Below are 27,927 nucleotides of genomic sequence, written 5' to 3' on the forward strand. Positions count from 1 at the left end.
GGCATGGAAGGTCTTTGGAATTACATTATTGTTGTTAACGTGGTGAGAACAAGAAGAAAAATGTAGGGTAGTTAAAAATACACAGGAACAGGACATCAAAGGAGTCGGAATGGCTACTCTCATTTAGACAAAATGATGTAAGTAGGCTAATTTTAGCTTTCTCTAGAACGACTTTCGTGTTCAACAGTTTCTATAAGCTGAGAAGTAGCATAAATGTTGAGCAATACGTTGTAAGTGAGCTGGTGCTGGGAATTACTGTGACCTTACTGAATGGTTGGTTTCTTTCTTCTGAATACTGAAAGACCACAATGTCTGAAAAAGGAAGTGATAAATGTGTGTTAGTTCCCTATATGCTTTCCTGACAGGCAGAAAGAGCGGGTTCAGAATGGAAAGCAGCATTCAAGGAATGGGACATTGCAGCAAACTCTCAGCTTGAAAGATCTGTAGCTTTCCCAGATGTGTTGCTGGATGTGAGAACCTACCCAGCCAGGCACTATCCAAATGTTAGACTTACTTAGAGCCCAGACAGATTTATTTCATCTGTATATTGCTCTTTCTAAGAGCTCTGATATTTTATTTTGTAGACTGTCAACTAACGTTTTTTTTTCTCATGTTATAGAGGCAGAGTAAAACAGGCTAAGAACAAAAACCTGAGGAATACTTAATTTAACTGCATAAAAAATACAACATTTTGTCTTTAATTCAAGTGGAAGTACTCTGAGGACACTTGGCCAAAAGCTGAGCTCTGCTGTCAGAACAGCAGCTAATTGCTGATATGTTATCAAGACTGCAGTGCAATACATTGGGTGTTTTATAGTCTTCATGGTACTTTATTTTACATCATGCTTCCTCCTGCTGTGATTTCAATATGTACAGTAGGAAGGAAGAATAAACTCCAGATTTTTTTCTTTTTTTTAACAGAGGATGCTGGCGTTTCAGCAGACGTAAATCAAAATTACCTGTTATCAAACCTAAATGCTTTATGTTGAAATGGAATTTACCATACTTCATGCGCATTGCTTCTTGCCATCCCACCAGGCATCACTGAGAAGAGTCCACTTGTGTCTTTATTCCACCCCACCAGGTCTTCATACAAACGAATGAGATCCCTCTGAGCTTTCTCTTTCCAGACTGCACAGTCTCAAATATCTCACTCTCTCCCTGTAAGACAGATGCTCCATTCTTCAGATGCTCCTTAATCATTTTAGTATCTTCAGTAGACTCCCCCCACTATGTCCATATCTCTTACAAGCTGGGTAACCCAAGACTGGAATCAGCACCCCAGGTGGGTTTCACTGCATTGGGCTTACCTGGATTTTGTTTGCAGGGGGGCACAGGGGAGCCCCCCATCAGGAGAGAGCCCTGAAGATGCCCCATGTCATGGTCATTTCTCAGGAATTTAGAGGAAGGAATAAGAGCCTATAGCCCCTTCCCAAACACAGTGTGCCATCACTCCACTGAGCACATGGTGCTGTTGCTTTTTGTCAGGAAGGCAGAGCTGTGAATAGCAATGTTCATGCTTACATTTCTTTATCAGTACATGAATACAATCAGTCGTATTTACCATTGTGCTCCAATTGTTTGCTCTTCTCAGTGGCTGCTTTGATAATTCCTGATTCTGTTGCTGGACCCTGCCCTTTTGTCTTTTCTTCCTTTCTTGTAGCACTGTGAATCTTGCAGAAAGAGGACTTGTTATTTCCTTTTGTTTCTACACGCAAGACTTGTTTTGCTTCAGGAGAAAAGTTGGAATATACCATCAGGAATCATGAATTATTTCAGCTGTTATTTGTTTGCTGTTTGTACCATAGTCAAAATGAGCAGACAGGTAAATCTTGGGTGAAGTGCACTGAATGGAATATTAGACCAACAAACGATCTATTGCTAGCTGGCCTGTATGTGAGGAGGAAAAACTACAGAACTGCAATATAATGACTCCAGCTAAGAGATTAGCAGGACAGGATTATGAGCAGTTGTTCCCAAAGCTGTCTAAAACTGCATTAAGACTTCACACTGACCAACTGATGAAACCATTTCCATGGAACTATGGATTTTTCATCAGGCCTTATTTCCTTCCCTTTTGATAAGCTTTATGATTCAAAGAATTGCTGACAAATTCAACAGAAGAGCACCGTGGTAGATTTGGGGCAGATATTGCTAAATTAGAGCAAGCTCAGCAGAGACTCTTAATGAGCTCCAGTTAGGGTATTTAACAAATAACTTGCAATACCTTATTTTTGATACGTGACTTAATCCCATGTATTATGTGCTGTTTGTTGAGAGCCAACAGAGAAGCAAGCATGTAATTTCAAGAGGAAGCCATCAGAAACATAAACATCTATGTTCATGACATAGAATCTCTGCTTGTGAGTTTGGAATCTCTGCTCGTGAGTTTGCTGCCTGGCCTTGCAATATGTGTTGCAATCTGCTTAATTAAGTCTTTAGCTACAGGCAGCAAAGAAATCAAACTGGGATGATAAGAGCAAAGGAACACCTAAGTTCACCAGTCTGGTTCCAAAGGTAATACTGGACATGCTCACAAGTCAAAGATACAGTTAATTTGTAATAATGATGATAGAATAAATTTTCCAGGAAACGGGAACTTTGTTCTTAGTAGGTTCTGTTGCTGTACAGATCTGGTTGTCATAAAACACTGGATAAGAAATCAAGTATAACTGGGATCATGACTGTTGAACTACGTTTCATAATCATCCAGTGTTTGGACAGGTTGGCTTTGGGAGCCTCACCCTTTCACAGGTGGGGGGTATAAATTCTGATGCTCTGCTTCATTGGCACCTCTTGTGCACGATGGGCACAAAGAAGATCCTGCTTTTCCTCATAAGCACAGCAATTCTGTGTGCCATCTCAGGTAAACTACTTAAAATCTTTTAGAACATCCTTACAAACAGGTAGTGAAGAGGGGCTTAGTCCTCTTCAGCAATTTCATACACGTATCTCAGGTGCTAATACTATGTTCAAAGATTGTATATGTAAAACAGACTGCAATTAGATAGCATTGTGTTCTTATTAAAAATATGAATCAACTTTGTGATTAACTATTATTCACGTTGAAGTAAATTTAGTGCAATGAACTGATGCTATTCTGACTTTTACAGCAGTGTCCTGTAGCATAGATTAAACAAAAAGTACTACTGTGAAAATATTAATGGCTTTATTTGTATAAATCCATGTCTATTAGTATGGAATTTAGGAGGAATGTAGTTTCTTGCCTGTAGTGCATACCTGCTTTAAAAGACTTCAAAGTTCAACTTGCAGATGCACGTGGAGCAGCGATGCTTCACTTTATATCATGTAATAGAAACACAGTAGTAAGATACAGCTGCTGTCATATATGGTATCATGAAGTCTCAAGGACGTGTATTTTTCTACCAAATGTGTCCTTGAGGCTTTCATACACATAGAAAGAAAACCTGGAGACAATAAAAGCCCAGTTGGCAAATTTACACTTGCAAATCACAACCGTGTTCAGGTAGGTTGGGCTTTGTGAGAAACCAATATTTAGTATTACTGAGGACTTTCTGACTACTACTGATATTTTGCTGGAGTTAATATTTGAATACACAATATACCCAGTCAACACTTCTGGAGCTGTATCATACCTGACAGCATCACAGTTTGCATTGGAAAAAAGACTTCTCTGTATCAATTAAGCCATGCCTCTAGGTCATTGTCATTTTTTAAATATCCTTCTTAAACTTCAGAGCCCAAAGCTTCACGTGGTGCAGGATGTGCAGCTGCACCTCCATTGAGTGTAGAGGGACAAGTGTTCTTTTTGACAGGATGACTGCAGCTTGATTAGTGCACCACAAAATAGGCTTGGCCCTTTTGAAAGCCAAAGAACAGAAATGAATTATGCTGAGCTTTCCATCCACCAGAACTCCTACATCCTTTCAACAAGCAAGCACAAGAGATGCAGAAGAGAGGAATGGGAGAGAAGAGTAATGGAAACAAGGAGCCTAGGTCAGCTGAGAGTAGCAATCCTCATGGCCTCGAACTTGTGTGGCGTTGAAATTGCCTGGTGAAGGAGAGATGTGTGCGTGCTGCAGTGTTTTCCCATGTGTTCCTTGTTTCTCCTTTCCCAGATGCCTCTCTGAGCTTGGTGAATGGCTGGAACCACTGTGAGGGGCGCGTTGAGGTCTACTACAATGGGAGTTGGGGCACAGTCTGTGATAACTCCTGGGACATCAATGATGCCACAGTTGTGTGCAGGCAGCTGGACTGTGGCTTTGCAGTTTCAGCGCCAGGAAATGCCTATTTTGGACAAGGCACAGGCACAATTTACCTGGACGATGTGCAGTGCACGGGGAACGAGTCGTCCCTCTTTGAGTGCAGGAGCCGTGGCTGGGGCGTGCACAGCTGTAACCACTCTGAGGATGCCAGCGTGATCTGCTCAGGTACCATTGATTGTCCTTCCCAAGTCCTGCTACTTGGGCTGATGAATTGGCCCTGCTTTGCCTGGCATGGGGATGTCGTGGAGCCATGTTTGCAGAACCGTGTTTTGCTGTGCTCCTATGGGAGATGGCCCTGCTGAGTCCCCCACGCTGTGCATTGCAGCGTGACAGGGCAGCACTGCCATCCCCAGTGCTGGGAGCAAACCTGGTGCGCTCCTTCCTCCCAGTGTCCCTTACTTGCTTCTTTCTCTTCCTGCCTCAACAGGTGCTAATACCTCAACCCTTGTTCCTACTTCACCACCATCCAGCACACCTGGTATGTATGTGATTTGTATTTATTTATTTTTGCTTATTTTTGTATGGGTTTTCGTTTATATTTCATATCTCAAAGTTCTGTCTTTTATAGTCTTTAATAAAATTCTGAATTTTCCACGATATCTACTAACTTGTGAAACCCTACCTTTTACCCTTCCGTTACTCTGATTGTCCTGTGAGAATATTTTGGCATCTGTCACTTTCCTGATCTCTCATATGCTTTATGCCATTTTAGCCAGTTTCTGTTCTTTTCTTTCATGCATGTTTATGCATTAAGCCTGCCAAATGCTAATCAGCAGTGTAGCTTCATAGTTCTGTAATGATTACACCTTAGCCTTGTTAAGAAGACTGTATCCATTCATTTCATCTGGACACTTTGCCATCATTTGCTCTGGTATGTGTACGTTTACTGTATATCAATTTGTTGATAAGGAAATCTAAGTGAATCTCATTTACATCTCTTTTTTTCAGCTCAAAAATATCTCTGTGGTAGCTTCCTTTCCAATTCATCTGGAACAATTCGGAGTCCCTTTTATCCTTCAAATTATCCAGATAATGCAGATTGCTTGTGGGAAATACAAGTCGTGAACAATTATCGCATTATGCTCACATTTGGAAGTATTCAGTAAGTAAATGGCTTGGTTCCTGACTAGTAAATGGGGCAAAAATCTCAGCTTAAAAGCACAGTTCTCAAACATTTCCCAATACTTAAACGCGTATCATAAATATTACCTTGAAATTGTGTCAGTGCAGTATCTTGGTTTGTTGTTTATTCAGCATTTGTAATATTGAACTTTACCAAATGCGTTTTACCCCACTGTTCATGTTTTACCCTATGTTCGTGTTCCTTCCCCAGGCTGCAAGGTGGATGCCAGTATGACTATATTGAGATCTATGATGGTCCACCAAGTACTTCTCCTCTGCTTGGAAGAATTTGTTCTGGTTACAACATCATGTACACATCCTCTTCAAATATGCTGACTGTCAGATTTCACAGTGACTCTAGATATTCAAATAGAGGGTTTTATGCTGATTATCATTCCTTTCCAGCAGATCAGAACACCAGTAAGTTTCCATTCACTTTATAACATTTTCTTGGCCAAAAGGCTTTTATACCCTGATGTTATTTGCCAAACTATTTGTTAATGTTTTTGCACCGCTCCTAAAAAAAATGACATTCTTACTTGAATTTCATAAGTGGTTATTAACTGATTACTTCCAGACAATAATTGATTTTTCATTTTATAAAGACCTTCAAGTATCAAGTTGGTTCCACTTACATGGTTTTTTTTATGGTGGTCAGTCTAAACTCATCTTTATTCTTATCACCTCATTATTTTCACGTTTTTTCTATTCTTGTGGACAATTTCTTGTACAAAAATTCATTAGAAAGGATATTTGAATTTTCCCTACTCCAACTATTCCAAGCAGGACTATTACCGGCACCAGATCACATCCATTATGAATTTAAGCAGCAATGAAAGTGAAATTGGACTCTGAGCTGCATCTCCAGGGGTCTTACCTGCAGACACTCAGATGTGATCATTTCCCTCTACTCAGTGCTTGTCAGACAGCAGCCTGAGTACTGTGTTCAGCTCTTGTCCCACCAGTTCTGAAGTGATGTAGACAGACTGGAGAGGTGTCCACAGATGGTCACATAGATGTTCAAAGGGTGGAGAACTTGCCTTAGGGGGAAAGACTGAAGGAGTTAGATAGGAGGACCTCATCACAGTATTCCTGTACTAAGCGTGTGGCTACAAAGAGGATGGAAGCTCTTTTCAAGAGGGCCACATGGAGGAGATGAGAGGCAACAGGTACAAGTTGCATGGTTAGAGGTCTTGTCTTGGTAGAAGAAAAAAAATTTCAGTGAGAAGAATCAGTCTCTAGCATCTCTGTCGTTGGAGTTTCTCTAGATGAGATTGGACAGGCTGCTACATAACCTCATCTGTGCTTCCTTATCCCATGAAAGATTGAACCTGATGATCAGTTGCAAATCACCAAAGGATGAAATTTTCATAGCCACAACTTCTCTGAGTGAACTCTTCCATTGCGGTCTTGAGGGGGAATTTTTCTAATGTGTTCTCACAGCCACCCCAAGCACAAATAGTTGCCATCAATACTTACAAAATCACCTGCTGTCCCTGGACACTTATCTCTGACAGAAGCTAGGATCTCCCTGGGATCATTCCTTTCCATGTAATGGACCCAGTCATGAGGATGGTTTCTAGATCTCCTCCCTAAGCAAGTGGTGTTTCTGCAAACAGTGTACATTTATCTCTACAACTTCCACATTAGCTTTTGGATGGTTATTCAGAAAAGACTCCCATCTCTTATCATTTTTGCATGAGTGGTGATACTGGATCAAGGTGTCATCAAAATACTATGGTATTCTACTTGTTTTTGCTAGGAGAGTAACTGAAGGTCAACTGAAGTTTGTCAGAGATTATTCATATCTAAGCGTGAGGTGTAAAAATGAAATACCTTCCCTAAATGGTAAAAGCTTTTGCATTTGGTGAAACTTTATCATGTGAACATTATTAATTACATCACTTCACTAATAATTCATATTTTCTGCCCTAGCCCTCTTTTGCTTCCCAACCCACATGCGTGCAGTTGTAGAGAGAAGCTACCTTCAGTCACGGGGTTACTCTGTGTGGAACGCTAGCTTGTCTGACTCTTCTTGTAGTCCAAGAATTACATCAACCCAGGTTATATTCAACATTCCATACAGCAGCTGCGGTACCCGTAGACAGGTGAGTGTCAGTGTATTTTGGACATATCTCCAGATCTGGGCACAGAAACTTAATATGCAGTTGGAAAACTGTCAAGAATTGCATGGGGCATTGCTGTCTACAAGTATTCAGAACACACAAAAGAAGCATGTCTTTCCAGAGGCTAAGGTTGATTAAACATTCCTGCTTGTCCTTCTTAGATTTTAAGTAATATCTGTATGTATTTCAGTGATGCTTTAAAGAAGAAAGTGTAGGATAGAGTGAACAGTCACATATAGGATGCTTTAGGTTTTTGAGTATGACACATCCTTTCTGAGTAATAGTAGGATCTGACACATACAGTTTGTACTGCACGGTGTGAACGTAACTACGCGCAATAATCTTGCACTCATCTAATGTGTCAAACAGAGCAGCAACGAGACTTTCACCTATTCCAACATGATAAGAGTATTTGCTTCTGATTCCACCATCAAGAGGAAAAAGGACCTTTACTTGCATGTGAACTGCAAAATGCTCCAGAAAACCTGGGTACAAGTAATGTACACTGCTGATGACGGTGGTGTTGCTAACATTGATGAAACCCAATATGGCAGATATGAAGTGGACGTTGCATTCTACAATTCCTCCTCTTTCCTTTTGCCAGTGTATAACTTTCCTTACTATGTTGAGCTGAATCAGAATTTGTTCCTTCAAGCTTCTCTTCGCAGCAATGACTCAAATCTGGTGCTGTTTGTGGATACGTGTGTGGCATCACCTGATCCTAACAATTTTACAGCACTGACCTACGACTTGATCAGAAGTGGGTAAGAACTTTCTTAGGAATGATTTTGAAAGTATTTGGATACAGAGATCTTAAAGTGAGTCATTTGTGAAAGATATAACTTAGGACCAGTGTGCATTGGTTATCGTTCTCAATACAAATACACTTTTAATGAACACTTTCTGCCACAAACTAAATAAAATTAAATGTGGCAATCGAAATCCCATTGAGAAGTAGCAGTCAAGCTCCAGTTTCACTCCAGGAGGCAGTGTAGAAACTGAGGTCTAGACTTGTTTCCAACGTAGATGAATGAAATACTGGAATGTCGATGGCTCTTTGTTTCTGTACTCCAAAATCAAAGTTTTTAAAATACTGTTTCCTTGAATTTATACAAAATTTGCCTTTTAATTTGAAATGGAATATTTGTGCTCTCTTGTCAGTAATGCTAAATAGACAAAGAGCTAGAAGCATAAAAGTGTTGCTCTTGGTGTCACATTTTCTTCCAGGAAAGAAAAACTCTTGCTAATTTATTTCCCTTGTGTGCTTAGTGGGACTTGAATCTTTCTACCTCCTGAGAAGGAGTTCTTATTGGTAACCTTACCAAAGTCAAAAAAACAACCATTAGGCTGGAAGTCTGTTGCTTGTAGGAAGCTAGGGCAGTGACGTAGTGCCTCCTGCATGTGAGATGAGTGTCCTCCCTTTTACACGCTGTGTGAATATGAGGAAGGTTTTCCTCTTGTTGAGATTTCTTTTGATTCTACCTGTGAAAATGTTTATTCATCAAGCAGAAACAGAAAGGGCACTCAACCAGGACGCATGTCAAATAGATTCTGGTCTTTTTACAGTTAATTTTTATTCATTTGACCTTTAACAACGTCAAAAGAAAGTGTATTTACTAAATCTAAAATCAGTAATATCCTCTTATAAATATCATAGGTGTTGGGATATCATTGCAATATAGGATAAACTGTGAGAACTCTGGGATCTTTATGAGGAGAACAAGCCCAGTGAAATCTAATCTGTTAATTTTTCTCTCTATATAGGTGTGTTAAAGACCCTACCTACTCTTCTTACTATTCACCATACCCAAGCGTCAGTCGGTTTGCTTTTAATGCATTCTCCTTTGTTCACCGCTTCCCATCAGTCTACCTGCAGTGTGAGATGGTGGTGTGCAGCTCTGGGAACTATTCTTCCCGCTGCTATCAAGGCTGTGTGAACAGGTTCAGGAGGAATGCAGGATCTTCCCAGGGAAAAGTGAGTGTTGTCATCGGACCTGTTCAGCTTCAGGAGGCTCCCAGTGAGAACAGGAATGCTGGTGAGTGCAAACAACTTGTATTCAAAGTAGGGCTCTGTATATTGCTGTGTGTTTGCATGTCATTTCAGAAAGCCAGTTCTGCTGGCTTATGCACAACCCTATTACAATTCTTAAGACTATTTTTTTAAATGTATATAAAGTTATTTTATAGTATTCACAAACAATTTCCTTTCTATTATACTTAGGCCAAATATTTGTTCTCCTCGTGTCAAGTAGCAATTGATTTAGTTCTGCCAGAAGAGAAATGAGATGTAGCCCATCTACCTACTGGATTTGTATTAGATTTTCAATGTTTTTTTCTGCCTGATTGGTATACCTCTTATTTATTAGCAACCAGACTTTAGGTCCCCTTGAAAATGTTTCCCCATTCCTTATAAATGGTGTTTCCACTGTTAGGAAACAGCATGTATGGTCTTGGAGTGTAATTATTACAAGTTCCTAGAATTGTTTGAGCTGGAAAGGACCCTTAAAGCCATCTTGTCCAACTCCCTGCAGTGAACAAGGACAACTGCAGCTCAATCATTCTTAGCTACTTTTTAAGTTCTTGCCATAATCTTTGCTTGTTTGGTATGGACACAGAATCACTTCTTGAACAACACCTGATAATTTGTTTTCCATTCAGATCCGTATTGCAGATCCGATCAGATCCGTTTTATATCAATTTCTCTTTACCTTTGAAATGAACTAGCTCAGGAGGCGAATGTAAGTCCCTCTCTTTCTCTCTCACGCACAGAGCTGCCCTCCAACACCCAGGTGAGAGAGGAGCTCAAGAGCCCTGTGAATGCTGCCAGCTCCCACGTTCCTCTGGCTGTGACCGCTGCTGTGCTGGCGGCTGCCATCCTCACAGTGGGAGGAATTCTTCTGCAGCGCAAAATGCAAGAACCCATCCCCTACCAGATAATGTGAGAGGTGACCAAGAGTCTGCAGGTGGAAGGTGCAACTCGGATGTTTCAGAGCATTTCAACTGAGCTCCTGTTTTGTTGATGTTGTGTTTCAGGAGAATGATTTCAGCGGCTTGGGAAAGAACTGATTTCTTTTGCCATTGCTTACATGCAGATAGAACACTTGTGTGGTGTCCTACTGGTATTAGAAACTCCATAAGTAGCCAAGAAAAATGTTTCTTTTAGAGAAAAGAATCTCAGTAATCAGCCATAGAATAAAATACACAGATATTGCACATAAGGAATTGTTCCTGTACAATGTTAATTTACTGGGGGGAATGGTTCTTCACATTTATATGTTTCTCTCAGAAAATGTAGGCTATTTATAAATATTTGCGTAGAAGATAAATACAATCTGACCTGTTGTGTAAGTGTGTAATTTAAAAACACAGGGGAGGAAGCATTTGTAGAGCGATATTTCTTTTTTTTTTTTTTGGTCTTGCAAATACACTGCCTATGTGTCTGAGCTCACTGCTGATACATTATCAGATTAAAGGACATGGTTTCTGAGAAAGTGACTTTGCCAAGGAGCGATCTGTACTCTTGCTATTACGCATTTCCAAACCTGCAGTGGCAAGGGGAATGTACGAAAGTTGCCATAAGGAAGCGTGACCAGCCTCGTATCCCTGTGTGAGAACAAAATAATAACAACATTAATAAAGGAAGAACCTGTTGGGAAGAACCCACTTGCTACAGGTGAAAAGATCATTGGTATTTAGTTGAGAAATGCTCCTCTTTAGACTTTTTTGTTTTCTAGCAAGCAGTGACAGAGGAAAGTTAGGAACAGCATGAATACTGCCTGTGAGGTGAGCCAGAGACAAAGTAGTGACTTATACTTGAGACTACATCTTGTCCTGGTGAGGAGGATAAGAGTAGACAGAAACAGTCATTTCAGCCTGTAGTATTTCTTCCTACCTTTTCTAGGTGATCCCAGGCGTCTCCTCACATCCCCATGCACTGTGGAGAAGGGACCTAACAAGGATGGACTGCCAGTGCCTACAGAGAATGGAAGTGCATTTTGTTTCCCACACACGGGGAACAAGGACTGAGGAGGGTCCTCCCCTTTTCTACCTACCACCCTACAACCACATTTGAAGGGCAAAGCAGTCAAGGAAAAGGACCATCCTCTCTGCTCTCTTCTACTCTCTGCTCATCCTCTCTGCCCCTACTACTTTCTTTCTTGCACCAGCTCCTGCTGTTGTACTGCTGTTGTGCTACCCCATAATTTTTCATAGTCTGATGGCACCTTTTCCACATCTCACATTCCCAGAGTATCTCTGTGATCAGACTGGGAGAAATATCCTAGGCCCAGGATGTTGATGCCTCCAATCAGCAACATGCTTATGCTTTTCAGAATTGTTTTCCCGTGCTACATCTGTACCAGGGGTTCTAGATGAAGAGAAATCAAGGTTGTACCAGAATACAGGGTAGAAGTACCAAGTGCAGAGGTTTCAATATTAAATGTTGCTGTGAAAAACACTAATAAACTGCTCAACTATTTGATGTCCCAAAACCATTGTCCCAGTCTCCCCACAGTTTCCTTGATCCACAAGTAGAAATGTGGAGTTCAAGAAAACTAGGCTTGGTGAGGAAGAAAAAAATCATTTTCTGAGGTAAATGTGCTCAGTGAATGGCACTTTTCTTAAGTACCTTCCCTCCCACCTCCTGACCCACCGCATTCAGGAGCTTTTCTATTGGTAAATCCAAGGGACATGACTCAGCTTTTCTGATCCACTTGTCTCCTCACTGTAAAACAAACACAGATTGATTTGTATTGACATGCTTCATGTCACACAGGCAACAGAGTTCAAGAGGCCATCAAGGAACCTGATAAATTTGACTAAACTGCCTCATGGGATCAAAATACAGGCATTCAGACTATTGCCCCTTTGTGTAGAAATCTGTGGACGCCCTCGTTCCAGTGTAGATGCTTGGAGTAGTCATGGATGAAAACTGATTAGTCTCCTACGTCCTTTCAGTTGTTTTCATCCGAACATTACAAAAGCCAGAATGTCCATAGAAACCCCCTAACAACAGGCAGCAGAACATAAAGTGTTTTCAAAGTCTTTTCACTGAGTAATATGCTGAGAAACACTTCAAGCTGCCAGAAGAAGTCCTAGAGAGCAAAAATACATTATTGCTAGAGACCTTCTACCCAATGGGAAGGATGAAAACCTCCTTTTTACGATATTTGGCTGAATTAATTCAATATAATCTGAACATAGTAGTTATCTATTTGTACTGTGCTGATTGTCTGATGATTAAGAGCTCTAGAAATACGTAGATCTTTGACATTTGTCACAAAGAATTAATTAATGAAGAATGAAGTGAAAAAATAAATGATCAGTGTTGTTTATTTACCTGGACAGCTTAGTGGGTATTTTTTCCATTGAGCCATATGGGAATCACTTTTGTGTTCCCCTTCCTCCTACGCCTTTTCAGTTATTACGAGAGTTTGGAGAACTGCTGTCCATCACTTACTCTTGCTTCACTGATTGCAACGTTGGATTGGTCAGCCAAATGTACTGTATTTTCTCAGCTTCTTGTCAAAATGTCAGAACAGAAGAATATGAATTGTGAATACCAAGTGCTGAGTACATTTCCTCATTCGTGTGTGAATGTGGTTGTTTGGATAAAGAAGAAATATATTTACTCTTCTCTTAGGTTTGCTTTCAAGGCTTCCAACCTTATCTTTGGCCTCTTGTGTTTTGCACTTCCTTCTTCCATTCCAATAATGCTGGCCTTTGTGGAAAGACCTTCCAGGTCATTTTTTTTTCCCTTGGGCTCTTTGAATGCAATAGATTTGTGCATTACAATAACCGTGCCACAGATTTTGACTGCTGATAATGCCATTCAGGACTTGATGGCTGTAAAGGTAAGAATCGAATGCAGAATGATATTTTGGCTCTTCAATCTTAGGATAGTTGTCAGACTACTAGCCACTCTGACAAGAGAATGATGAATGAGAATTCAACATTATTTTATGCTTTGAAAAGATTTGGATGCCTTTTTCAAATTTTAGAACAAACATAAGTTTGTTAAATATGCTTAGAATCCACTGATTTTTCTGCTTGGTTTTAACAAAAAGTTACCAGCTGACCGTGATTCTCTTCATGTTTTCTTGCCATTACCAGTTTCATGGTGAACAGAGTATGAATTTGGCATGACCTTAAAATTCCAAAAACAAATATACTCATGCTGGAGCTGCAAGGTTCTTCACATATCTCACAGTGATTCACTTAAAGCCTCAGAACAGCCTCACTAGTTATCTGGAGTAAGTTGCCCACATAGTGTGGTAAAGTGTATGTCACTTACAGTGGTGTGGGATCCTCTCTGCTGATGGCTGAGGTGCTCAAGAAAATAAATCAACAAGCAAGCCTTGATGCCTCTCTGAGGTCTGCTCTTGTTATAACACCTGGCAACTGGTAGCTCAGCACAGAATCACTGATTGCCCCCTCTCCTTTCCTCATATCTCCAGCATGTTGCCTCTCCAGTGGCTTCTTTGTCCATCAAGACCCTGCAGCCACTTGCAGCCCCCTTCTTGTTGGCTCTACTGCTGAAGGTAGAAACACTGAAGTTGAGGTAAAGCTAGCAATGTTGGTAGGACCCAAGTGTCTAGATGAGGTGTCTGTTGGTCATCTTCACTTTATATTTAGCAACAGCCACAGTTCTGGTGGGTTATGTTCAGAGACTCCCTCTTGTTCTTGATCATGATGCTATTTTATCATATTTAAAGTATGTCAAATCTGTACCCCATTGATGGCTCCCCGGGGAACTTGTCTCAATAGCTGGAACCAAGGTATGAAGTTCTCTAACAACCTTCTTGGAGATAATCCCATTTGAATTTCAGGATCCCACTACCTTCCTCAGACTTGCCAAGATTTGTCATCATAAAAGAAAAATACAAGATTCATCAGCCAAAATCAAGATCAAAATCATCTTTGGATAAGAGCTCATTTTGTTTGTACAACGAGGTGATTGTACAACTCATAGTAGCATAAATATTTTCTTCCAAGCAGTGGAAAATGTTACTCTTGAGATACTATCTTCAAGCAGAAACCAGGATGTGACAAAATATTGAATAACAAGTCAAACATATTTTTACTTCAGACTATCATGCCATGCTTATTTTACCATCCTCCTGTAGAAAAAGAGATCTATAAAGCCACTCCCCTTCAGAAATAGAGAGTATATATCCTGATGGTTCTTTCCATCAACAGCTTTTGATGAGATGGGTACCACTATGATATTGATGTGCTTCCTTTTGCTTGGTGCAGCAGTTCTGGAGGCCAGATCAGGTAAACCACTTAGACTTGTTCTAAGGCACATAGAAAATGTGAGATATAAAGATTGCTGATTCTGTTAACAAAAATGATAGTCATGCTGGTATTAACTTGGGAAAAAGATTAAAGGTGAAATTGAGTGCATGTTAGCAATTCTAGTAGAACAAAACTGTCCCTAATTATATTAAATTGTAATAATTATTTAAATCTTCTAGCGGAGTGCATTCTGCACCCATGGGACAGTCCTTGTCTCAGTGCCTTGAATCGTTAGAGTTGCTTCTATGACTATATAAAGTATATGTGGTTCTCCCTGTTACCGAAATTTGACCTAGGAATTATGGAAGAATTTATTTATATCATGTAGGTACCTTTGAGGTAAATAATAATGTGTTTAACCTACAATAATTGCAGGTAATTTTTCTAGTTATAGCTAGATAAGTAGTTATATGAGTATCATTATAGCAATTTATATTGCCCTCATCCAGTTTTCTTTATCTGTCCTTTCTGTCCTCTCCTTGCCATCTTTCTCTCAGTCTCTTTTTCTGTTCTCTCTGCTCTTGCCTTCATTCCCCAGCCCTGCCTCTGTCTCCTGGGTCACAGCAAGAGCTTTGAAGACTTTTCCAGTTTTGACACCTCTGAAGTGCAAAGCAGGATGCATCGTATCTAATTAGATTCCCAGCAAATTATTTTGCTTGAATGAAAGTAAAATCATTTTAGATCAGTTTTAATTTCCTAATGCCAAGTTTGTTTCTCCCCAGGTTTGCTTCTCCAGTTTGAAGAAATTCTATAAGTATGGTTTATAAATGTGCATCTCCAAGTAAATGCTTGAAACAATTGAGATCCATAGAAATCAAGGGCCAAATGTGTGGCTCCTCACTTTGAACTGACAGTTAACAGTGCATAAATAGGGAAATATTTAGTTTGGACATTGTCTTGACAGCTCCTCTAGTCCATCAGCAGTGAATTAGATGAAGTGAAGAAATCCTGGAGCTGGTAACTTCTCAAGATTCTTTCGCTTTGGATGACTTTGTGTCAAGTAACGAGCAACACATAGATTTGACAGATAGGAAAATCATGGCAAATGCAGCTTGCTAGTTCGATTTCCGAAGTATAAATCCTGGAGATCTTATATTACAACATTTATTTGGGGACTTACTTACATTTTAATAAACTCATCAAAAATGGATCTAGGAATTGATATTTTCAGGCTGTTTATGCAGGTTGTCTGAATTATGAAAAAGCTAAATCAAACTGAAAAGCAGATGGGTTTCACATGAATAGATCTATTTTAAGAGCAGCTATCTAGGTGTGTTCATGAAAAGTTATTCAGCATTTCTTCATGTAAGAAAGTAAAAGCCAGTGGATTCCTACTGAAATGCTTATAATTCCATTGTGTTCATTGTCCAGTTTTTGAGCACTTAGTGGAATTCTTGTAAAATTAGTCCTAAAAAATACAGGATTTAGTTGTGAAATGTGGACTCTAGATCTTTAAAATTCCCTTGCAATTTTACAGGAAGACATGTTCCATATAAATTCCATAAACGAGGGAGAAGAGGTAAGAATGGCTATTTTTTTCTCTAAAATCCCACTCTTTTTTCAGAAGAATTAATTTGGTCTTGTTCTGATGTCATTTTAAGTGAACTAGCACACTGCTTAGTGTCCTTAATGTCGCACATCAGTAGTATGGAATGGCTTCTGAATTCCAAATTGTTTGCCTGGTAATTTTTCTATGCCACCACTGTGGTTACCCAATGAACATAGGTTTAGGAAGAAGTGGTAGTGGATGTCCTTGCATTTTGCTGAGTCCCTGAAACCTCAGCAATTTCCTTGAGCCACTTTGAGCTTTGCCTCTGCCACCAGTTCAACATTCTTTCCACAGCACATAGAAATGCTACTCATACACGCTACTGGTAAGACACAGGTTGGGGGAAGAAAAGTCTTGTCGTACTTTCTAAACTTATCTAGGATTCAATGCAAATTGCTCCATCTCCCTCTTCTTACCAGAAAACATTTGGAAGGCAATAAAGAACTACATAAACACATGTTTCTAAAGCATGACATTTTCTTCCTATCAACAAAGCAAAAAATTTTAGTGCTATTTTTCTTACTTGAATATTCCTAGGATTTGATTCGGATCTTGAAATCCACTTTCTTTCTTTTACTCACTTACTAGTGGTTTTCCTATGATCAAATAATTTCATTTCTTACAAAAATAGTTTGTTCTTATCCCACTTAGTCTTCTATAGAAATTTTGCATGAAATACATTCAGCTGACTTTCAGGTAGGGCAGGGAGGAAGAAAATATTGTCTGTCCCTCCACCATCTCTGTCCACACCAATGGCTAATACTAGGCCAGACAGGCACCCACGGGGAATGGTGGTATCCTGGGGCAGGAGGATGGGATAAGCAGCTTCTACAGGTCCTTCCCAGCTAACTCATCCAACTGTGTTTGTGCTCAACTCCCTCTCTCCCATAGGAACCGGTCTCCACCTGGTCAACGGGCGGCACAGATGTGAGGGCCGCGTAGAGCTGTATTATGAAGGCCGGCTGGGGACGGTCTGTGATGATCTCTGGGACCTCGCTGATGCCCAGGTTGTGTGCAGGCAGCTGGGATGTGGCCAGGCCATTGCAGCTCCGGGCAGTGCTTACTTTGGCCAAGGCTCAGGCAGCATCCTGCTGGACGACGTGCGGTGCCAGGGAAATGAGCTGGCCTTGCAGCACTGCAGTCACATTGGATGGGGGAGACACAACTGCAACCACCATGAGGATGCTGGTGTTGTCTGTTCAGGTACTGGGACATTTCTACTTCTCCAAAATCTTTTTCTATAAATGCATACAACAGATGCATTTGGGTGTTGGATTACTCAGACATACTTCTGAGATATAAAAAAAAAACACCCCATGCTGTGATATCTCTATTTCTGTGTGCATGTTTTGTTTAGTGCATTTGTAAGTGACATTTATTTCCTACATGGCATCTATAGTTGTCAGGAGTATTTAGAGGAGAGCTCCGGTTTCCCCTGACCGTTGGTGTCTCACGCAGCAGTGTGCCACGGCAGTGCCCTTCCCTGCCATCTCCATTTGTAAATACCACTTTCAATTTAGTAATAATTTTAAAGCATGTCGCTCACCTGCCTCCATTCTTTCTGTTGACTTCTGTCAAGATAGAGCATGCTGGTGGAGTAATTTATCCTGCCTTCATTCGTGAGGAGCCAGGTTTCTAGCTTACACATAGACATACTCATTACTCAGATACAGTTCTTCATATGGCAACTGTCCTTTATTTATATTCACAGAATGGAGCTCCACTGAACCCCCAACACTGCCCGCAATGTGGCTGTCAGAGACAAGCACCACATTAGAATCGACTGCTGTAACCCACACCACAGCACCAATGACATCCATTCTGGATTTGACAACTTCATGGCCAACATACACTACACCAGCTGAAGAGACTTCCACAGCAGCAGTGCCCAGCACAGGACTGTTAACAACCAGCATGTCCCAGTGGAGCACCACACTAGAAATGACAACCACACCACAGACTAGCACTGCGCCGGAGACAAGTACTGAAGTGCCAACGACCGACAGAACACCAAGCACGACAAGGGCAACAACTGCAGTGCTGGGGACGAGCTTGCCCATGGATATCAGCACAGCAGGTAACTCTGCCCAGTGTCGCTCACCTAGCTACCTCATTCCCTGAATATTCCTTCCCACACCTAATTGCATTGGAGGATATTTCCTAGCCAGGGGAAGAAAAACTGTGGTCTCTTCCTCCATCATCTCTGTCCACACCAATGGCTAATACTAGGCCAGACAGGCACCCAAGGGGAATGGTGGTATCTTGGGGCAGGAGGATGGGATAAGCAGCTTCTACAGGTCCTTCCCAGCTAACTCATCCAACTGTGTTTGTGCTCAACTCCCTCTCTCCCATAGGAACCAGTCTCCACCTGGTCAATGGGCAGCACAGATGTGAGGGCCGCGTAGAGCTGTATTATGAAGGCCAGCTGGGGACGGTTTGTGATGACTTCTGGGACCTCGCTGATGCCCAGGTTGTGTGCAGGCAGCTGGGATGTGGCCAGGCCATTGCAGCTCCGGGCAGTGCTTACTTTGGCCAAGGCTCAGGCAGCATCCTGCTGGACGACGTGCAGTGCCAGGGAAATGAGCTGGCCTTGCAGCACTGCAGTCACATTGGATGGGGGAGACACAACTGCCGCCACCATGAGGATGCTAGTGTTGTCTGTTCAGGTACTGCAACATTTTACTATTCCAAAGTGTTTTCGATAAATGGCCCCAATTTATGCGTTCAATTGATCTGAGTGTAGTGTTATTCAGTCATTCTTCCACCAAGACAGCAATATGACTTACCATGATATCTCTGCTGCTGTATGGATGCAGTCTTTAGAGCTGTACCAAGTGACATGTTTTTCTTACCTGGCTCCTGTAGGTCCACCGAACACGACGGACTGGCCCCATTCAATGGGTGAGTCATGCCTCCCTGGCCCTGCAGCACACTCTGCCCCAAGCAGCAAACAGCTGCTCCCACAAAGGAGCTGAGCTACTGCAGGAGTGATGGTGATGGGGACAAGCCCTGCAGCTGCCCACAGTCCCACAGTCCCACAGCTCCAGGACAGGAAGCTGTAGGAGAGAGCTCCAGCCTCAGCTGGCTCAAAATGTCTGGGCCTTAGGGCAGGTGCTACAGCTGTGCCCTTCCCTGCCATCACCATCTCTAAATACCACTTTCAATTTAATGATGATTTCAAACAGGCTGTTACCCACCCCCATTCTCTCTGTTAACTTCTGTCAAGGTGGAATGTAACAAAGGGTAATTAGACCCGATCCCATTCCTGAGGGGTCTGTAGCCTACATGAGACATGCCCATCATACAGACAATCCTGATGTGAGTGATTCTGTCCCCCCTGTTTGCAGGACTGAGTGCCACCATACCGGTCACCTCCGCAATGGAGACAAGTGCCCCAGGTCCAGAGACGAGCTCCCCACTGGAGAACAGCACAGCAGGTAACTGCCCAGCATCACTCACCAAGCACCTTCATGCCCTCAATCCAATTTCCTAAACTCAATTGCATTGGAGGATATCTCCCAGCCATGGGAAGAAAGAAAATATGGTCTCTTCCTCCACCATCATCTCAGTCCACACCAATGGCTAATACTAGGCCAGACAGGCACCCAAGGGGAATGGTGGTATCTTGGGGCAGGAGGATGGGATAAGCAGCTTCTACAGGCCCTTCCCAGCTAACTCATCCAACTGTGTTTGTGCTCAACTCCCTCTCTCCCATAGGAACCGGTCTCCACCTGGTCAATGGGCGGCACAGATGTGAGGGCCGCGTAGAGCTGTATTATGAAGGCCAGCTGGGGACGGTTTGTGATGACTTCTGGGACCTCGCTGATGCCCAGGTTGTGTGCAGGCAGCTGGGATGTGGCCAGGCCATTGCAGCTCCGGGCAGTGCTTACTTTGGCCAAGGCTCAGGCAGCATCCTGCTGGACGACATGTGGTGCCAGGGAAATGAGCTGGCCTTGCAGCACTGCAGTCACATTGGATGGGGGAGACACAACTGCCGCCACCATGAGGATGCTGGTGTTGTCTGTTCAGGTACTGCAACATTTTACTATTCCAAAGTGTTTTCGATAAATTGCACCCATTTTATGCATTTATAAATTAACTTCTGTCAAGGTGGAATATTATGGAATAATAATTTGTCCTGATTTCATTCCTGACAGACTCTGTCTGTACCCTACATTGGGCATTTCCATCATTCCACCCATCCTCTGTGGCTGATATTATCTTCTGTATTTGTAGCAGTGACTGCCACCACAGAGACAAGTTCCCCTGTTCCAGAAATATTGTTGAGAGAGACGAGCTTTCCTGTGGAATACAGCACTGCAGGTAAGTGTACCCATTGTCACCCACTGTGCTTCTTTGTGTCCCCGATGTCTCTTCCCACACCAGTTAGCAATGGAGGTGATCTTCCTGCCCTGGACCTCTCATGTCATAGAATCACAGAATGGGGGCCAGGATCTATTGGGCAAGGAAACTGCTGGCAGCTGGGGACACTGCAGAAGAGGGTCATGGAGTGTGTGCCCCTTCAGTGGATAAATTTTTCCATAAGTATTTTGTGGAAATGCTCTGCATGATGAGTGTGCCGTGGAATGGGAGCTCCTTGGAGATGGGTTCTGCTGGGGAATTCTGACATACCCTGACTGTGTTCAATGTTCCACACCCCAGGCACCCGTGTGCGGCTGGCCAACGGCCGACATGCCTGCGAGGGCCGCGTGGAGATGCAGGACGGGCAGCGCTGGGGCACAGTGTGTGACGATTTTTGGAGCCTGAGGGACGCGCAGGTGGTGTGCCGTCAGCTGGGCTGTGGGCCTGCCATCGCCGCCCCGGGCAGCGCTCACTTTGGTGCTGGCACAGGCCGCATCCTGCTGGACAATGTGCAGTGTCGTGGGGATGAGACCTCCCTGCTGCGCTGCCGGCATGGCGGCTGGGCCGTGCACAACTGTGGGCACATGGAGGATGCTGGTGTCATCTGTGCAGGTATGTGGGTGATGGGGATCCAGCTCCATGAGCCCCTCGTTGCGCTCCATCCCTTCCGTCCAACGCCCCATCCTGGTGCTCCTTCATCTAAGCATCACAGCTCACCCGTGGCTCCTATTCTTCCCCCACAGCTGCTGTGAGCACCCCAGCACCAGATGCAGGTAAGACTCTCCCGTGGCTCTCATCTTTTGCATTTTGTTGAGCTCTTTGGTTGGACCAAACCATGGACTGGTATTGCCAAGGTGTTCACGTTGTTTTGTTCAGAGCTAACAAACCAAAGTGCACTGACATCAAGGCATGCCAAGACCGCATGCACACTGCTACTCTACTGACATTAGTTCTGTGTGTAGTACCTTTATTTAGTGTGATGATTTTTATACAGTGCTCACATAGTATTTTTCAAATTGATACGGTTTTACTCGAAATGTTCACCATTTGCATTCACAGCTGCAGGCAGTTTATCAGTCAAGTGTTGCACATTGGGTCCTGTTTGGCTGTACAGCTGCCATAGCCTTCGTCCTGCTCTTTCTGCAGTGAGAAGCAGAATTCAGAACTTGAGCATTCACAGAAAACAAAATGGAGAATTGCCTTTTGCATGTTGCATGCTGTAAGAATTAAGTTCAGAGCTTATGCCCACCTTCCTATAAGGAAGCTGTATGGCTTATCTGTGTGTTTTATGTAAGAACACATTCATGCTGGCATTTTGTAGCCACCCTCATGGGCAAAGCAAGAGATAATTCATTTAAGGCCTTGTCCAGCTGCTTGGAGTGCTTATTTCCATGTGAGGGGATGCTGTCTGTTCAGGAAGGTGTTTCCATGTTGATTCTCATGGCCCCTCCCAGAACCAGACCTTGACTGCAGGAAGAAGAGATCAGAGCAGCCTGAAGATGGTGATCTGACACCACAGATGTGACAACGAACCAGCAATGTGAAAGTAAACCTGCAGCAAAACCAAATATTTGTTTAGATTTGGAACATACTGAATATGACCTGAAGCCAGCAGGAGAGCTGCTTTTCAGCAGCTGTAGATTAGTTACGTAAAGCAAAAGTTCCGTTTTGTAAAGGTTACTGCGAGTAAATTCTCTTTCACTTCTTTTTGCAGCACCTTACTTTTGTGGTGGCTTAATTTCAAATTCCTCTGGGATGCTGCAGAGCCCAAACCACCCTGGAAATTATCCAAACAACGCTGACTGTGTGTGGGAAATACAAGTACAGAATAATTTCCGTGTCATGCTCACATTTAGAGATATTGAGTAAGTAAATCATTGATTCCCCAGGCAGATAACAAAGCCAAAACTTACTTGAAGAGTTTGAAAGTATGTTTGAGACATTTTCCCAACTTGAAGAGTGTCTTCCAGCATTTGGAAGACTTGAACAGATTGGATCAGTGAGGTGTTTTCTGCTTGCAACTACATGCACAATGAATAAAACCTCTGCCCCAAAAACTTCAAGTGCTGAAGGCTTTCATCAGGTCAGCCTGAGCTTCTGGAACACTCTGACAGGTGCTGATGCTTGTTTCTCAGGATGCAGAGCAGCAGGTGCCAGTATGACTACATTGAAGTCTATGATGGGCCCCCACACTCTTCTCCACTTCTTGGGAGAATTTGTGCCGGTTCCTTTCGCACGTACACGTCATCTTCAAACCTGATGAGCGTTCGCTTTCACAGCGATTCAAGATACACATCTAGAGGGTTTCAAGCCCACTACTCCTCCATTCCAGCAGATCACAACATCGGTAAGTTCCTGTTCAGAATAGAAACTGCTGCTCAACAGACAGGCCTGTAATAGATTCTTAAAATAAAACATGTCGTTTCGTAAAATAAACATGTGCATGTATTTAAAGATGTAAGGGAAAGGAAGTGATGTGTGCAAAATATTCTGGGTTCTAGTGTGAGCTGCTTTAAGTAAAAATCGGCATTTGATTCAGTTGCGCCCTTTGATCATTAACCAGTTGCCTAATTCACAAATGTATCTTACCTTCTTCTTCCACCAGCCCTTACGTGCTTGCCAGACTACATGCATGCAGTGGTTAGCAGGGACTATCTCCAGTCCCAGGGCTACAATGCAGAGGGGGTCACCCTGAATGACACTGGCTGTGAACCGATGCTCACATCACGTGAGGTTGTGTTAAACATTCCCTACGACAGCTGTGGGACGACAAGAGAGGTAAGCTTACAGCCCTGCACTGAACTGCAGGGCACACTGAAATGAGTCCTGAAAGGACCGCTGTGGTCCTTGGTGCTAAGAAGTGCAGTGAGACCTGTAGGTTTAATTGCTTCAGCATTCCATGCCTCATGGAATCTTCATGCTTAATAGAAATGACTTTTCAGGGAGGAAAATCATCGTTGTAAGTGCCGTGCAGATTTGGGGTGATTGTGCATTTCATGGTCAGTGTACAGAAGTGCAACAAGTTGGCTCTGCTGTGAATTCAGAAGTTTTTCTCCACTAATTTCTGCTTAATTAAATACCAGCAAGTTTATTTACATCTCAGCAGAAATAACCAACACCAAGCTTAGTTCAAAGAGCTTAAGATGAAACTACCCTTTTAATTGCATATTACTTTATCAAAGCTTAGAATACAGGATGTGTAAGAAATTCAATTCCTCTTTTTAAATTACATTACAGGAAAGCAATGATACAATCAACTATTCCAACGTGATCAAAGTTATCTCTTCTGGGCACATAATAAAGAGGAAAAAGGATCTTCTGTTACACATCAGTTGCAAAATGCTACAAAACACATGGATGCAAGTGATGTATGTTGCTGACGATACTGTGGATGTGAATGAAAATCAGTTTGGAAGATATGCTGTAAACATTACGTTTTATGATTCCTCATCATTCTTGCGGCCAGTGCGTGACTCTCCGTACTACATTGACCTGAACCAAAATTTGTACCTTCAAGCTTACCTTCACAGCTCTGACCCAAATCTGATGATGTTTGTGGACACATGTGTGGCATCACCCGATCCTCATGATTTTAACACTCTGGCCTACGATATAATCAAGGATGGGTAAGAGCTTTCGCAAGTCTTTAGATATGTAGTGGTAATGTCCTTCCTGCATTTATTTTGAAAGAATAGAGACAGTGAGAGCTGGTTTGGGTCTTCTTATCAATGGACTGTTAAAAGAGTTCTCTGATTTTTTTTTAAATTATTTTTACAACCTAGGCCTAAGAAATGAAACTTAAACCTTACTAATATTTTGTTTGGCTGGCTTTGTCCTTGTCCTTATATGCAACACTCAGTGAGCAGTGGGATGGATGGATGAGATGGTGAAAACTGGGAGCAGAAATCTATCATCATAGGCATTCATATTTTAGTAAATCCAGCAGAACCACGTCAAGTGTCAGGCCCATTCGTTGTGCCTCACATAGAACTGACATTGAGCAAGGAGCCCATTCTCCCCTCTTCACCACTTGGCATACTTCCCTCTCTATCTTCTTCACAGGACTTAGGTATACTTAGACACAGCCTAAAAGTTGCATTATTTTTGTTCTCAGCACCTGGCTGCGTTTTAATTTGCCGTATTTTTGAAGGAATCCACGTGTAAATCCATAAAGACTAATTCTCTTTATTTCTTTCTAGATGCATCAGAGATTCTTCCTATGCCTCCTACTACTCCCCCTACAGCCACTTTGCTCGCTTCAAGTTCAATGCCTTTGAGTTCATCCACCGCCACGCGTCAGTCTACCTGCGGTGCGAGCTGGCGGTGTGCCGGCTGGGCGACTACTCCTCCCGCTGCTACCAGGGCTGCCTGAGCCGCTCCAAGAGAGAGGCAAGTCCTGCCCACGAGAAAGCAGACGTCATTGTCGGACCGCTAAAGCTTCGAGAAGGAGATGCTCAGAGCAGGAATACTGGTAAAGTCAAGTAAATTTATCTCGTTCTTATTTTAAGCCCTACTTAGTTGCTCAAGTGAAAAAGCCATAGCTCTATTTGTTTCTGACATCTGTCCTTGAAATCTGCTTGTGTTAACTTCATCGTAAACAGGAAGGGATTGTTTGGCTCGATTGTCATAGAATCATAGAATCATAGAATCACAGAATTGTAGAATCATAGAATGGGTTAGGTTGGAAAGGACATTGAAGATCATAAAGTTTCAATCTCTCTGCTGCAGGTAGAGTTGCCAGATATTAAGTCAAGAACATAGAACCCTGTCTTCAACATCCTTCTTCTTTCAACATCTTGCAAACTATTTTCATCTGCATGCATGAAAAATGGTAACTGCTTTAGCTGTCCCAAAACAGTAACCCAAGGTAGTGCCATAATTCCATTGGACTAATTAGCTCCGATCTGATGGTGTAAACTGACTGCCAGCTCTGCTTCCTGAGAATCACATTCCCAGATCTATTCAGAAATGTTTAATTCCTTCAGTTGTCTTCTGCTCATGAAGCTTGCTTAGTTGTCGTCCTTGCTACCAAAACTCCTGTTCAAAGGGCAATGAAATTAGAACTTCTGGCTGTGATTTAGGAAGCATCCCTTTTAGCACAGCAGCTCTTTGTGCCCTGCTCCTTGACACCACAACACCAAACACTCCTCTCTTCCTTCACAGGACTGGATGTTTCCGTGCCTCCTCCCAACACGGTTCCCACTGCGGGTAATGTGCTCGGGCCTCTCACTGCTGCTGTTGCTGTCCTGGCCATCGTTGTCTTCGTTCTTGCCGGCTTTCTTCTGAGGCCTGCAATGAAGAAACCACTTTTACAGAGGATAATGTGAAACAAAGGCCAATTACGAGATAATCTCATACTGTGAGCCACCAAAATGCTTCACTGACAGCAATCACATACGTGTCATTTGTAAGAAGCCAAGATGGAGTGAATCCTAGCCTGTTGCAAGCTCCAAAATAACTTTGTAATCTTAACTCCTCTTAAATGATTTAAGAATAATTTCAACAATCATTGCACAATTTGCTTGGTGCAGTCATTTTATCATTTTTCTCCTCTTTAATTATCTCCTCACATTCTCCCAAGAATGTTCATCAGATACCTTAAAATAATGTCAGCTGGAGAAAAAATATGAATGAGGCAATAACAAATATTTCAAGGTTTATTGAAAGAGAGGAAGACTTAGTTCTGGGAGAAGAAATATGCCATTTGGTGTTGTAGCTGTACCCTGTTCTAATTGTTGGAAGCATTGTTTTTAATGCTGAAAATTTCATTGAAACAATAATAGATCCGTGCTTGTTTATAAAATGCAGAGATTTTTAAGCTGAAATCTGTTGCACAAGGAGCGTCACCTAAAATCAAAGGAAGGAACGTTTACAAAGGAATAATTCACTCTTTTGGTTTCAAATTAATATCCATGCGATTAAAATACAAATGAATAATTTGTTGTGTTGGGGACTGTGGTCTGTTGGACAAAAGACTTGCCAAGAACATGGAAGTTTACAGATAATTTCTGCCCTTAGGAAGCCAGAGAATAGGCTGGTGATGTCTGATGCAGAAATACCCTCTTTTGGTTTTCCAATACTTTCTCCTTCCTGAGTATCACACACAAACACTACATCATCCACGTTGTTCTGGGGCCTTGAGGGGAATTATCAGCCCTCATCCCAATGTTCCCTCCAAAGCAGATGGCTGATCTAGTCTTTGAGCATTACCCTCATCGTCACCACCCCAAAGTCTTCCTGACAGATTTTGCCCAAATCTTCCAAAACTCCATTTGGCCTAGGCAATCTCTCCTCTTGCTAAACAAGGCTCACACTTCAAACTGACATCACTGTGGAAAAGCTTTTCAAAATGCTTCCTCTCAATTTTCACTCTTGCTTTTCAAGCCCGTTTAGTTCTTGACTTCTCTTTCTTGGCCATGAGAATAAATTCTCTCACCTTTCTCTTTAGGTGCCTTATGCTGATGCTTTTCCATTCCATTTTCTGTTCTCTGCATCAAAGAAATCCAAATTAAAAAACACTGAGCTGTTAAAGGTGTTTGCAACCTTTGAACTGCACAATCTGATCTAAAATCTTGTCACATCGATTGGAAGCCTTCCCTCTGACTCAGTGGCTTTTGGATACAGCCTAAACCAAGCAAAACTGTAAATCTCATTCAAGAGATCGAACTTCAATCAGAGGTCTTTTAAGGTCTCACCAAAATGTCATTTCAACATCAAAAGATATCTCACACCTGCTTTCCAGAAGAAATAACCTTGTTCATTTTTTTAACACTTTTGGATGCCAATCAAACTACAAAAATATTTAACTTCTTTTTTTCCCCACAACTGTTTACTTTGTTTTTTGAGGAGTGTGACATCTCTGGACTTACCCAGCCCTTCTGAGTGTGTAGCACACATTCATAAATCAGACTGAAACACGCTGAAACAGCCAAATCCTACATAAGCATTTACCACTGGTGCATGAAAACATGAAAAGAAAGGTTTGGGACTTTTGCCTTTTATGTCTTAGTTGAAAATACAAGGAATTAAAACCAAAATGCAAACTAAAACTGTTCATTTGACCTCTTTGGGGGTGTTGGTTGTCTGCTTTGTGTGGGTCAGTGCTACCACAATCCGGCACTGCCTTTGTTCAGATGAGCTCCCTGGAGATGGCAGTTTGCTCCTCCTTCAGAGAAGACCAACCAACCATCATTTGGCAGCCTTTTGCTCTGAATGACTGTCTGAC

The 27,927-nt window shown here is 42.2% G+C and overlaps 1 protein-coding gene across 1 annotated transcript in view; it reads left to right on the forward strand.

Annotated features, from left to right (window-relative positions):
- Nucleotides 1–2,805: 2,805 nt before the first annotated feature.
- The window catches only part of DMBT1 (deleted in malignant brain tumors 1), a 60,973-nt gene continuing 35,851 nt past the window's right edge, over nt 2,806–27,927 (forward strand). The window contains exons 1-11 of the mRNA XM_048945889.1: nt 2,806–2,866; nt 4,101–4,424; nt 17,166–17,543; nt 18,695–19,006; nt 20,058–20,369; nt 21,003–21,383; nt 22,420–22,567; nt 22,838–23,049; nt 23,308–23,480; nt 23,940–24,328; nt 24,902–25,173. Of these exons, the coding sequence (XP_048801846.1) occupies nt 2,806–2,866; nt 4,101–4,424; nt 17,166–17,543; nt 18,695–19,006; nt 20,058–20,369; nt 21,003–21,383; nt 22,420–22,567; nt 22,838–23,049; nt 23,308–23,480; nt 23,940–24,328; nt 24,902–25,173 (2,962 nt within the window). The remainder of the gene's footprint in view (nt 2,867–4,100; nt 4,425–17,165; nt 17,544–18,694; nt 19,007–20,057; nt 20,370–21,002; nt 21,384–22,419; nt 22,568–22,837; nt 23,050–23,307; nt 23,481–23,939; nt 24,329–24,901; nt 25,174–27,927) is intronic.

The sequence above is a fragment of the Lagopus muta genome, chromosome 5, assembly GCF_023343835.1.
Source record: "Lagopus muta isolate bLagMut1 chromosome 5, bLagMut1 primary, whole genome shotgun sequence".
Classification (NCBI taxonomy): Eukaryota; Metazoa; Chordata; class Aves; order Galliformes; family Phasianidae; genus Lagopus; species Lagopus muta.